A 12,273-nucleotide genomic window follows, 5' to 3' on the forward strand; every position below is an offset into this window, starting at 1 on the left:
ATGGAACATGGAACTCCCCACACCCCACGCAGAAAACACACCAGTATTGTGGTGTAATCCACACATTGTGCAAAGCAAGAATGAGGCGTGAGGTGGGGACATGGATGGAAATCACAGGACAGTGTGAAAGAGAGCTGACTCACAGACATTCCACACACCACACCTCTCTTGTTTTTCCTCCAATCAACTTTCAAAGCCACTCTATTTATGTCCCAAAGACCTGAAGACAGAAAATGATCATATTTAAACCTTGTTTTCCCAGGGGTCAAGCTGTCCTGCTTGATGCCTAACCCATATCCATTTTCTTTGCCCCAAACTTGCCTATCAATTCTTCTGAGTTGAAAACAGAGCTTCACTCATGCTATACTAACAATCATACAGAACTAGTTTGAAAGGGAAAGACAGGAAAAGGTAACCAAAACAAAACAAAAAGGTAGAAATGTGGGTATAAGCACCAAGTAGAAGGCATCACAGGTGGGGGAGCTGTGACAAAGGAACCATTAAAAAGGGACCCATGCCGGGCATCGGTGTAATCCTAGGTACTCAGGAGGCTGAGGATCACAGTTCAAAGCCAGCCCAGGCAGGAAAGCCCGTGAGACTTATCTCCAATTAACCACCAGAAAACCGGAAGTGGTGCTGTGGCCCAAGTGGTAGAGTGCTAGCCTTGAGCTGAAGAGGTCAGGGACAGTGCCCAGGCCCAAAGTCCAAGACCCACAACTGACAAAAAAGAAAAGGACTCAAAACGGGTCTAGTCAGCCGCCTCCCCCGCCCACACACACACCAAAAAAACCCAAAACCCTTGACTTCTGAGTTTCCAGTCTGCCTGAACCCTACCTAGGGGCCAGGGAAGGCCAGAATCCATTCAGACTCCAGTTCCAAAATGGCTACACAGTACTCCCCATTTTATATCATCCAGCCCCAACAAAGGACTCCTTCCTGCAAAATACTAATAATAATGTGCTAATCATAAAAATAAAAATGAAGGGCTGGGAAGGTGGCTCAGTGGTAGAGCGCTTGCCTTGCATGCATGAGGCCCTGGGTTCGATTCCTCAGCACCACATAAGCAAAAAGAAAAAAGCCAGAAGTAGTGCTGTGGCTCAAGTGGTAGAGTGCTAGCCTTGAGCTGAAGAGCTGAGGGACAGCGCCTAGGCCCAGAGTTCAGCCCCCATGACCAGACCCAAAAAAAAAAAAATATATATAAATAAAAATGAAATAATAAAATGCTAATAAAAAGAGATTTTAATGCATAAGGCACAGAATATGGCTGAATCATTAGCACTCTGATACATAAAGGGCCTGGGCAGGCTGAGCAAAAGCAGCAGAAATACTGCCCTTCCCCTCCCTCTCACTCCTGGGCACCCTGGAGAACCCCTATAGGAGTAAGAGGGTCATCCAGTTTTTGGCATGGTGCCTGGGGGCAGGAATGGTCCCAGTACCCTTCTGGAGGTATTCCCACCAAGGGGCAGCTCTTTGGTCTAAAACAAGTCAGTGCAAATGTTTATGAGTTGAGCGCTGGAGCTTTCAGATGGCAAAGTGCCCCAGGGATGGGCAGTCTCTGGATGGTCTCCTCAGGGACAACATGTAGCCTTTTTCTTGCTGGCAGTTAGGTAGAGGTTGCTGTCATCACTGTTGATGCCTGAAGAAATATGGGAAACATGTGAAGTAAGGGTTGGGGATGGCCCTTGTTCTCTGCCACCCTCAACTAGCTGGGTACTCACGGACAACATCCCCAATGCGTCGGGCCCCTGTTTTCTCCAGCTCAGCCAGCACATTGGCCTCAAAGGTCAGTGCTGCCACACGGAAGAAGAATTCCCGGACATTCTCTCCTGACATGAGGAGCAGATGGGTGGGTGCTCAGGCACTGAGCACAGCTAGAAGTGTAGGAGGGAGAGGAGGGGTAAGGTTCCCAACTCACCAGTGAGAGATGAGACTGCCCAGTACTCAGCCTTAATCTCTTGGGCCACCTTCAGAGCATCTTTCTCCATTAGTGCATACTGAGCAGGAGTCTGTGGGAAGGTCAGAGTCAGATGGGGTGGTTGCCTCCCCAAGTCAGGAGGTCCTCCCATTGGCACACTCACACTCAAGTCCTTCTTGGAACCCACAAGGAAGAGAAGCACACTGGAAGGGTCATTCTCCTTGAGGGCATCAGAAAGCCACTGCCTGCAACAGACAAGACAGAAGGAAGAAAGGAATGAACCAGGCAGGCCCCTCCTGCTAACTCTTTTTTTTGTTTTTTTTTTGGGTCCAGTCATGGGGGCTGAACTCTGGGCCTGGGCGCTATCCCTCAACTCTTCAGCTCAAGGCTAGCGCTCTACCACTTGAGCCACAGCGTCACTTCCGGCATTTTTTCTTTTTGCTTATGGTGGTGCTGAGGAGTTGAACCCAGGGCCTCAGGCATGCAAGGCAAGCGCTCTACCACTGAGCCACCGTCCCAGCCCCCCTCCTGCTAACTCTTAAGCCCAATTACCACTTTGGTATTAGATGCATCCTTTTTTGTTTTGGTTTGGTTTTTGCAAAGGCAAGATTGAACCAGGGGCTTGTGCATTCTAGACAACTCCTCTATCACTGAGCTACACCTCCAGCCCCAGGTAGATGTGTTCTTGCACTTCCCTAACTACCTCCCCCCGCTCTTTTTTTTTTTTTTTTTCCTGTGAAGGAGGGAAGCTAGTCATGGGGCTTGAACTCAGGGTCTGAGCACTGTCCCTGAGCTTATTTTGCTCAAGGCTAGCGCTCTACCACTTGAGCCACAGTGCTAGTAGTGGCATTTTCCCAAGTAGTTTATTGGAAAAAAGAGTCAAACTGCCTTTCCTGCCCGGGCTGGCTTCAAAGCACGATCCTCAGATCTCAGCCTCCTGAGCAGCTAGGATTACAGGTGTGAGCCACCAATGCCTGGCTACTAACTACCCTTCTTTTCCAAACCCTCCCTTCCTGGATCCTTTCATCATGATATTGCACTGTCACATACTTGGTGTGTTCCAAGGATGCCACGTCATTCAGGTTGAAGACTATGATGATGGCTGAAAGAGTAGCAGAAATAGCCCCAGGTTAATGGAAAGATGCCATTGGACTTATTTCCCCAGTCCCTCTAGCTCTATATTATATGATCTTTGTTATTGTTGTGGTTTTGGTTTTTGAACTCCAGTCCTTGTGTTGGCTAGGCAGGCACTCTACCACTTGAGCCACACCTCTAGCCACCTCCAGTTCTATATTAGTAGTATTCCTGGACCATCTGCCCCTCTAGGCTCAGCCCTTACCTTGAGCTCCACGGTAGTAGGTTGATGCAATGCATTTGAACCTCTCCTGTCCAGCAGTGTCCCACCTGAAAAGGAGACCAGGGCCTAGTTATGCAGGGGATGGGGATGGATGATGGGTGCTAGAGAAAGACAAGCTGGAAGGGGCAGAGAAAACACTCACAGTTGGAGACTGAAGGGGATGCCCAGCACCTCAAATCTTTCCATCTCAAAGTCCACTCCGATGGTGGCCTTGTAATTCTTATCAAAGGTGTCTTTGCAGAACCTGAGGAGGTATCAGGTAGTCTAGCCTATATCCCAGGATTAGGCCTGGTTCCATCCTACCCAACCCAGCCAAGCTCTGGTGATACCCTTCTTACCTATTAATGAGACAAGTCTTTCCCACCGACAGGTCTCCCACCACAATGACTTTGGAGATCTTAAATCTGCTGGACATAGGAGTTGACATGAGAGTGAACACCCCATGGAGTTTTTTGTTTGTTTTGTCTGTTTGTTCGTTTTTTCTGGTCATGGGGCTTGAACACTGGGCCTGGGTGCTGTCCCTCAGCTCTTTAGCTCAAGGCTAGTGCTCTACCACTTGAGCCACACTGCCACTTCTGGTTTTCTGGTGGTTTATTGGAGATTAGAGTCTCCTAGATTTTCCTGCCTGGGCTGGCTTTGAACCATGATCCTCAGATCTCAGCCTCCTGAGTAGCTAGGATTACAGGTGTGAGCCACCGACGCCCAGCCCACCCGATGGAGTTCTAATGTTCCAATTGGCTCCAGTAAGGCAGCTGTACCTAGGCTGTGGTTACCATAGACACTAGGCCGCTCAAGCAGCTGCCTGGGCAGATGTGCTGGGGAGCAGTATTCAGAATCAGAGAGACATGGGCTGGGAAGGTGGCTTAGTGGGAGACTGCTTGCCCAGCATGTATGAAGCCCTGGGTTCAATTCCTCAGTACCACATAAACAGAAAAGGCCAGAAGTGGCGCTGTGGCTTAAGTGGTAGAGTGCTAGTCTTGAGCAAAAGAAGCTCAGGGACAGTAACCAGGCTGAGTTCAAGCTCCAGGACTAGCAAAAAAAAAAAAAAAAAAAAAAAAAAAAAAAAAATCAGAGGGACATAAACTTGAAACCTAGCTTTCACACTTACTATGTGATTTTTGCTTCCCCACCTCCAGGGATAGGGATGGAACTCATGCAAGTTCCTGGAACCACATGCTAAACAAGTGCTCTATCACTGAGCCCTGACATATTTTGTACTACTACTGGAGTCTGAACTCAGGGTCTCATACTGTCTCTCCCTGGGTTCACTCACAGCTGGTACTCCAGCCCAACATTTTTTTTTTTTTTTGCTGGTTAATTGAAGACAGAATCTCCTGGATTTTTTTGGGGAGGGGAGGTCATGGGGCTTGAACTCAGAGCCTGGGTGCTGTCCCTCAGCTCTTCACCTCAAGGCTAGCACTCTACCACTTGTGCCACAGCGCCACTTCTGGCTTTTTTCTACTGAGTAGATAGGATTTACAGACATGAGCCATTGGTACCCAGCTGTGGTGACTTTAACAAGTCACTTAGCTTCTCTGAGCCTCAGTTTCAACACTTACTCTTGCACTTGTCTTTCTAACATCTCTGCAATTAGATTGCATCTTTGTGTGCATGTGTGTGTATGTGTGTTGCCACTGGGCCTTAAACTCAGGGTCTTGTGTCTCACTTTATTTTTTCAGTCAAGGGTGGTGCTAAACTACTTGAACCACAGCTCTACTTCTGGCATTTTGGTGGTTAAATGGAGACGAGAGTATCATGTATTTTATTGTTCAGGCTGACTCCAAACCACAATCATCAAATTTCAGCCTCCTGAGTAGTTAGGATTACAGACATGAGCTACCAGTTCCTAGCTATTATTATCTTTTATTTAATGAAAACACTATCATTAAAGATGCATCCTAGAACTAGGCACTGGTGGTTCATGTTTGTAATCCTAGCTACTTAGGAGGCTGAAATCTGAGGACAATGGTTCTAAGGCAACCTGAAGTCCATGAGACTCTTATCTACAATTAACCACCAGAAAGCAAATGTGAGGTGGCTCAGTGGTAGGGTTCCTGCCTTGCATGCATGAGGCCCTAGGTTCAGTTCGTCAGCACCACATAAGCAGAAAAAGGAGAAAGTGGCACTGTGGCTCAAGTGGTAGAGTGCTAGCCTTGAGTTGAAAAGCTGAGGGACAGCACCCAGGCCCAGAGGTTAGGTCCCATGACGGACAAAAAAAAAAAAGCAAATGTGTGGCTTAAATGGCAGAATACTTACCCTGAGTAAACAAGCTAAAAGAGAGCTCCAAACTCTGGAGTTCAAGCCCCAGTACAGGAACACACACTAAAGGACAGTAACAAACTGGAATTGGAAAAAACTGTTGTTGCCACTTATGTATAATAAATATATGTATAATTTGAATTTTTAGAAACAGCTATGCTGTAAACTCTGGAGGGGGAAAAGTATCTTCACTCTGTTGAGTTGGCAGTGTGTAGAAATTAACAGTCATATGGTCTAGAAATGTTATTTTACGGGGCTGGGAAGGTGGGTCAGTGGAAAAGCGCTTGCCTTGCATGCCTGAGGCCCTGGGTTCGATTCCTCAGCACCACATAAGCAAAAAGAAAAAAGCCGGAAGTGGCGCTGTGGCTCAAGTGGTAGAGCACTAGCCTTGAGCTGAAGAGCTGAGGGACAGTGCCCAGGCCCAGAGTTCAGGCCCCACGACTGGACCAAAAAAAAAAAACTAGAAATGTTATTTTACATCTGCACATGAGTGAGACTATTAAATAGTTAAAATCATATACTGTGTTTGTGTGTGTGCATGTGCATGCACAGGTTCTGAGGCTTAAACTCAGTTTCTTTGCTTTTTGTTTTGGTCAATTGTGAGGCTTGAACTCAGTGCCTGGACACTGTCCCTGAGCTTCTTTGTGCTCCAGGCTAGCATTCTACCGGATTTTAAGTGGTTAATTGGAGATAAGAGTTCCCAAGGGGGCTGGGAAGGTGGCTCAGTGGTAGAGCACTTGCCTTGCATGCTCAAGGCCCTGGGTTCAATTCCTTAGCACCACATAAGAAAAAAGCCGGAAGTGGCGCTGTGGCTCAAGTGGTAGAGTGCTAGCCTTGGGCTGAAGAGCTGAGGGACAGCACCCAGGCCCAGAGTTCAGGCCCCACGACCAGACCCCCCCAAAAAAAAAAAAAAAAAAAAAAAAGAGTTTCCCAAGGACTTTTCTGCTCTGGCTGGCTTCCAACTATAATCCTCAGATCTCAGCCTCCTGAGTACCTGAGATTACAGATGTGAGCCACCAGGGCCCAGCTCCTTTGCTTTTTGCTCAAGGCTAACACTCTATCACTTGAGCCACAACTCCAAGTCTGGCTTTCTGGTGGTTAATTGGAGTCTCACAAACTTTCCTGCCTGGGTTGACTTTCAACCTTGATTCTCAGATTTCAGCCTCCTGCGTAGCTAGAACTACAGGTGAATGCCACCAGTGCCCAGCATCTATATGGATTTGATTACAGAAACTAATATTCTCTAACAAAAAATGTGCGTGTTGCCGGGCACTAGTGGCTCATACCTGTAATCCCAGCTACTCAGGAGGCTAAAATATGAGGATCAAGGTTAGAAACTAGTCTGGGCTGGAAAGTTCTTGAGACTCTTATCTCTACTTAACCAACAGAAAACAAATAGAGCTGTAGAGCTGTGGCTTAGGTGGTAGAGGGATTTTTCTGCCCAACCTGGGCTCAAACCATGTTCCTCAGATCTCAGCCTCCTGAGTATCCAGGATTACAAGAGTATTTCCTTTTGTTGTTGGTGGTGGTGGTGGCTGTGGGTCTTGAACTCTTGCTCTGGGCACTGTCCCTGAGCTCTTCAGCTCAAGGCAAGTGCTCTATCACTTGAACCACAGCATGACTTCTGGTTTTTCTGGTGGTTTATTGGAGATAAGAGTCTCAGCGAGTTTCCTCCCCAAGCTGGCTTTGAACTGTGATCCTCTTGAGTAGCTAGGATTATAGGCGTGAGCCACCGGCACCTGGCATGAGTATTTTTTTTTGGGGGGGGGGTCGGTCGTGGGGCTTGAACTCTAGGCTTGGGCACTGTCCCTGTGCTCTTCAGCTCAAGGTGATGGCTCTAGCACTTGAGCCACAGCTGCACTGCCGGTTTTCGAGTGGTTTATTGGCGATAAGAGTCTCACGGATGGGCTGGGAAGGTGGCTCCAGTGGTAGAGCGCTTGCCTTGCATGCATGAGGCCCTGGGTTCAATTCCTCAGCACCACAAAAAGAAAAAAGCCGGAAGTGGTGCTGTGGCTCAAGTGATAGAGCACTAGCAGTGAGCTGAAGAGCTGAGGGACAGCACCCAGGCCCAGAGTTCAGGCCCCAGGACCGGACCCCCCTCCCAAAAAAAAAAAAAAAAAAAGAGTCTCACGGACTTTCCTGACTGGGCTAGTTTTTGAGATCCTCAGATCTCAGCCTCCTGAGTAGCTAGGATTACAGATGCACACCGGCGGGCGAGTATTTCCTTTTCAAACGGGTGAGAGGGCTGGGAAGGTGGCTCAGTGGTAGAGCGCTTGCCTTGCATGCCTGAGGCCCTGGGTTCCATTCCTCAGCACCACATAAGCAAAAAGGAAAAAGCTGGAAGTGGCGCTGTGGCTCAAGTGGTAGAATGCTAGCCTTGAGCTGAAGAGCTGAGGGACAGCGCCCAGGCCCAGAGTTCAGGCCCCAGGACCAGACCCAAAAAAAAAAAAAAAAAAAAATCAAACGGGTGAGAATCATCCCACTAAGTGCTGAAAGGCCCTTTGCCCAAGGGCTCAATGGTAGATACATGACCACGGGGCTGGGCACTGTCTGAAATCCAGCTACCATCCAGAGGACCCACAAAGAATCTTGCTGAGAGGAGAGAGGAGGACACGGGGGTGGTATTAAAAAGAGAATGTAATCATGTAGCCTCAAGAAGAGTGGAGCTGCGGGGTGCTGGTGGCCCATGCCTGTAATCCTCCCTACTCCAGAGGCTGGGATCTGAGAAGACAGTTCAAAGTCAGCCTAAGCAGGAAAGGCCGAAAGACTCCAATTAACCACCAGAAAATTGGAAGCGCAGCCCAAAGTGGTAGAGCGCTAGTCTTGAGGACAAAAGCTGTGGAACAGTGACTAGGCCATCCTGAGTGCAATGAGTGGATGCCTGAGGCCTCCTTTTTTTTTTTTGTTATGGGTGACCTTAACTCACCCCACGGTGCCGGTCCGGTGCTCCTGGCAGGCGCAAGTGACGCGGGGATGAAAGTCTTTGCGCACGTGCAAAGCGGCCTCCTTCCTCAGGCACTAAGAGGGGCGAAAGAGAATGGGGTTCACCCACTCCCAGGATCTTGTCCCGCAGCCCAGCAGCCCTGAGTTAGGGTAGGATGGGGTCAGGTGGGGGGGTGGGGAAGGGCGGATCACTCATGAGGGACCCACCCTGCTGGGTGGCAGGGCTGCATCTGTCCCATTCTTTCTAGGTCCAGTGCCGCCTCCTCCCCGCGGGGAGGAGCCAGCCAGAGATCCGACGTGGCCCAGGGCGCCTACCTGGGGCAGCTCTGCCAGGACGCGGTCCCTCCGCACGGGCGCCAGGATGTTCATCTTGCCCGAGGCCTTGCGGGGCGTCGGGAGAAGTCGCCGAGGCCTGATCCGCCTGGGCAGCCCGGGCCCGCGGAGACCCGACGATCACCCTCGGTCGGGGAGTCCCGACTATAACTCGGGGCCACGGGGAGCCTACGGGAGCCCGCGGCCTCGGAGGCGCCGCCACCACTGCGGGCCACCGAGAGGAGACAATCACTAGAGGCCGGGGCGAACCCACAATCACCCGGGCCCGGGGCGTCCCGAAGATCACTCGGGGGCGGGGAGACCCCTCGGCCACCAATTGGGGACGAGGAGTGGTGTCCGGGGGAGCCCGGGCCTGGGCTGACCCCACAATAACGCGGGGCCGGACAGCTCCTAAGATAACCCGGGGCCGCGGAGACCCGACGACAACTCGGGGCTGGGGCGGCCCTACCATAACAGAGCGAGCCGGGGGGCGCGGAGCGGCCCCGCCGCACGGGGTCAGTGTGGGCAGGGGCGGCGCAGCCCGGCCGGCGGGCCGCCAGAGGAGGGGGCGAGGGGCCCGGTCAGGACGCACGGCCCCGCGTCCCACTCGGCGCTGGCTCTGCTCTGCGCCTGCTGTAACATGATCCCCGGAAATTCCTGAAGAAGGGCCGCCCCCTGCCCCTCTCCTGGGCCGCTCCAGGCCTCCAAGCCGCCCTCCCGGCCGCCTTGGCCTCCCCCCTCCTTCTCTCCTCTCTTCTTCTCCCCGCTGCTGCCTGGGATCGGGCTCCAGAGCCACACACTTCACCCCGCACCAGGACCGCCCCACCCAGGCTGGAACCTGTCCATATTTGGACCACCACCGCCCCCCCCTCTCCATTAGCCCTCGGGGTTGCATCTCCCTGGAGACACTTACCCAACTTGAATTATTGGTGATGGGGAATCGGTGATGGCTGCGCAGCATCTGGTGTGGCCAGGAACCAGCGGGAAGGGGAAAGGGGGAGACAGGGGGCCCAAGGAGAGGCGGCGCTTCCCTCCACGATTCCAGGCTCGGAGCGTGACTCATAAGAGTCTGCCCCTGCTCGTCTTTATGCCCTGGAAGGTGGGAGGAAGCATAAAGGCCAAAACAGAACGAGGTTGTTCAGAGATATCCACAGTCCGATGCCTCTTCTTCCTTCCTCAAAGGCGGGAGGATAGAGGCCTAGATGGATCGAAAAACTCCGCTCTTGAGGTTAGTCACCAATCTGAGGCACAAGGATTCTTGTCTGATATGGGCGTGCATCTTTCTGTCCACATTAGAATACCTCCCGCTCCAAAAAGCAAAACAAAACAGAACAAACTTCCTTTTTGCAAAGTTCTTCAGGATAGAAGACTAGAACTGTCTTTGACTGCAGGAGGGGAGGGGGAAACAGGCCTGAGGGTTATAGGTTAGATGAGCAGACCTTCAGAGACACAAAGTTGAGGATTATGAAATCTTGCTTTGTCACATGCTGAATTTGAAGAAACAAAGATGATTGGGACAAGGAATGGAAAAGATTATTTTGGGGAAGGGGTATGAGAGTGAAATTACAGGAAGAATTAGGATGCGATGGAGAAATCTGTACACTGGATGTATGAAACACTGAATGAATTACTTCAAGAATATTGTCAACCAGGTGCCCGTGGCTCAAGCCTGTAATCCTAGCTACTCAGTCGGTTGAGATCTGAGGATGCAGTTCAAAGCCAGCCTGGGCAGGAAAGTCTTACTTATCTCCAATTCTCTACTCAGAAAAAGCCGGAAGGGGCGCTGTGGATCTAGTGGTAGAGTGCTAGCCTTGAGCACAGAGAGGCTCAGGGATAGAGTGAAGGCTCTGAGTTCAAGCTCCAGGACTGGCAAGAGAGGGAGAAGGAGAGGGAGATAGAATATTGTCAAAAGACCACTCATGGGGCTGGGAAGGTGGCTCAGTGGTAGAGTGTTTGCCTCGCATGCATGAGGCTCTCATGTACCTCAGCACCACATAAACATAAAAAGCTGGAAGTGGCACTGTGGCTCAAGGCACTAGCCTTGAGCAAGAAAGCAGCTGAGGGACAATGCCCAGGCCCTGAGTTCAAGCCCCAGAACTGGCAAAAAAAAAAAGTGGTGCTGTGGCTCAAGTGGTAGAGCGCTTGCCTTGAGCTGAAGAGCTGAGGGACAGTGCCCAAACCCAGAGTTCAAGCCCCACAACAGACCAAAAAAAAAAAAAAAAAAAAAAAAAGCCAGGCGCTGGTGGCTCACGCCTGTAATCCTAGCTACTTAGGAGGCTGAGATCTGAGGATCGCGGTTCAAAGCCAGCCCGGGCAGGAGAGACCGTGAGACTCCTATCTCCAATAAACCACCAGAAAACCGGAAGTGGTGCTATAGCTCAAGTGGTAGAGCACTCGCCTTGAGCTGAAGAGCTGAGGGACAGCGCCCAGGCCCAGAGTTCAAGCCCCATGGCCGACAAAAAAAAAAAAAAAAGGCTTTTATTGGGGCTGGGAAGGTGGCTCAGTGGTAGAGTGCTTCCTCCTTGCATGCATGAGGCCCTGGGTTTGATAAACAGGAAAAAAAAAAAAAGGTGGATGGGCACTGTGGCTCAAATGGTAGAGAGCTAGCTTAAGAGCTTAGGCACACTGCTCAGGCCCAGAGTTCAGGCCCCACAACCAACTAAAAAAAAAAAGAGCCTCAAGGACTTTCCTGCCAGGGCTGGCTTTGAACCTCGATCCTCAGATCTCAGCCTCCTGAGTAGCCAGGATTATAGGTGTGAGCCACTGGCACCCTCTTCCATGAGATTTTTTTTTTAATTGTGAAAATACTGTACAGAGGGGTTACAATTACATGGGCAAGATAATGAGTACATTTCTTATCAAGCATTGTAACCTCCTCCTTTGTTTACCCTTCCCAGCCTCCCCCCCTCCGCCCTCCCACCCAAACCTCCACCCCCCCCACCAAAGTTGTAAAGTTCGTTTCTGACTTGACAACTTGTTTCCATGAGATTCTTATCTCCAATTAGCCAGAAAAAACCTGGAGGAGTGGGGAGCTGGGAATGTAGCTTAGTGGTAGAGTGCTTGCCTAGCATGCATGAAACGCTGGGTTGGATTCCTCAGTACCACATAAACAGAAAAAGCTGGGAGTGGTGCTATGGCTCAGTGGTAGACTGCTAGCTTTGAGCATAGAGAGGCTCAAGGACAGTGCCCAGAACCTCTGAGTTCAAGCTCAGGCCTGGCAAAAAAAAAAGGAAAAAAAACCTGGAGGAGTGGAGTGGCTCTAGTGGTAAAGAACCAGCTTTGGGACTGGGAAGGTGGCTCAGTGGTAGAGCGCTGGCCTTGCATGCATGAGGCCCTGGGTTCGATTCCTCAGCACCACATAAGCAGGAAAAAAAAAGCTGGAAGTGGCACTGTGCTCAAGTGGTAGAGCGCTTGCCTTGAGCTGAAGAGCTGAGGGACAGCGCCCAAGCCCAGAGTTCAGGCCCCACGACCGGACCCCCCCCCCCAA

The 12,273-nt window shown here is 50.8% G+C and overlaps 1 protein-coding gene across 3 annotated transcripts; it reads right to left on the bottom strand.

The window, feature by feature from the left end:
• Positions 1 to 1,221: 1,221 nt before the first annotated feature.
• On the bottom strand, positions 1,222 to 8,930 carry Rab34 (RAB34, member RAS oncogene family). Of its 3 annotated transcripts, none has more exons than XM_070027317.1 (10): positions 8,790 to 8,930; positions 8,458 to 8,549; positions 3,611 to 3,676; positions 3,415 to 3,516; positions 3,255 to 3,319; positions 2,966 to 3,017; positions 2,079 to 2,160; positions 1,916 to 2,006; positions 1,719 to 1,826; positions 1,222 to 1,636 (listed from the first exon to the last, which is right to left on the bottom strand). In XM_070027317.1, exons 1-10 carry the CDS (start codon positions 8,841 to 8,843, stop codon positions 1,569 to 1,571), a joined length of 780 nt encoding a protein of 259 aa, XP_069883418.1. In that variant the 5' UTR covers positions 8,844 to 8,930; the 3' UTR covers positions 1,222 to 1,568. The 3 variants fall into 3 exon arrangements, with proteins under 3 accessions (XP_069883418.1, XP_069883417.1, XP_069883419.1); XM_070027316.1 differs by having other exon boundaries at positions 3,611 to 3,679; XM_070027318.1 differs by lacking the exon at positions 1,719 to 1,826 and having other exon boundaries at positions 3,611 to 3,679.
• Between the last annotated feature and the right edge of the window lie 3,343 nt (positions 8,931 to 12,273).

This window comes from Dipodomys merriami, unplaced genomic scaffold, assembly GCF_024711535.1.
Source record: "Dipodomys merriami isolate MVZ:Mamm:240054 unplaced genomic scaffold, mDipMer1.0.p SCAF_19, whole genome shotgun sequence".
NCBI classification, from domain to species: Eukaryota; Metazoa; Chordata; class Mammalia; order Rodentia; family Heteromyidae; genus Dipodomys; species Dipodomys merriami.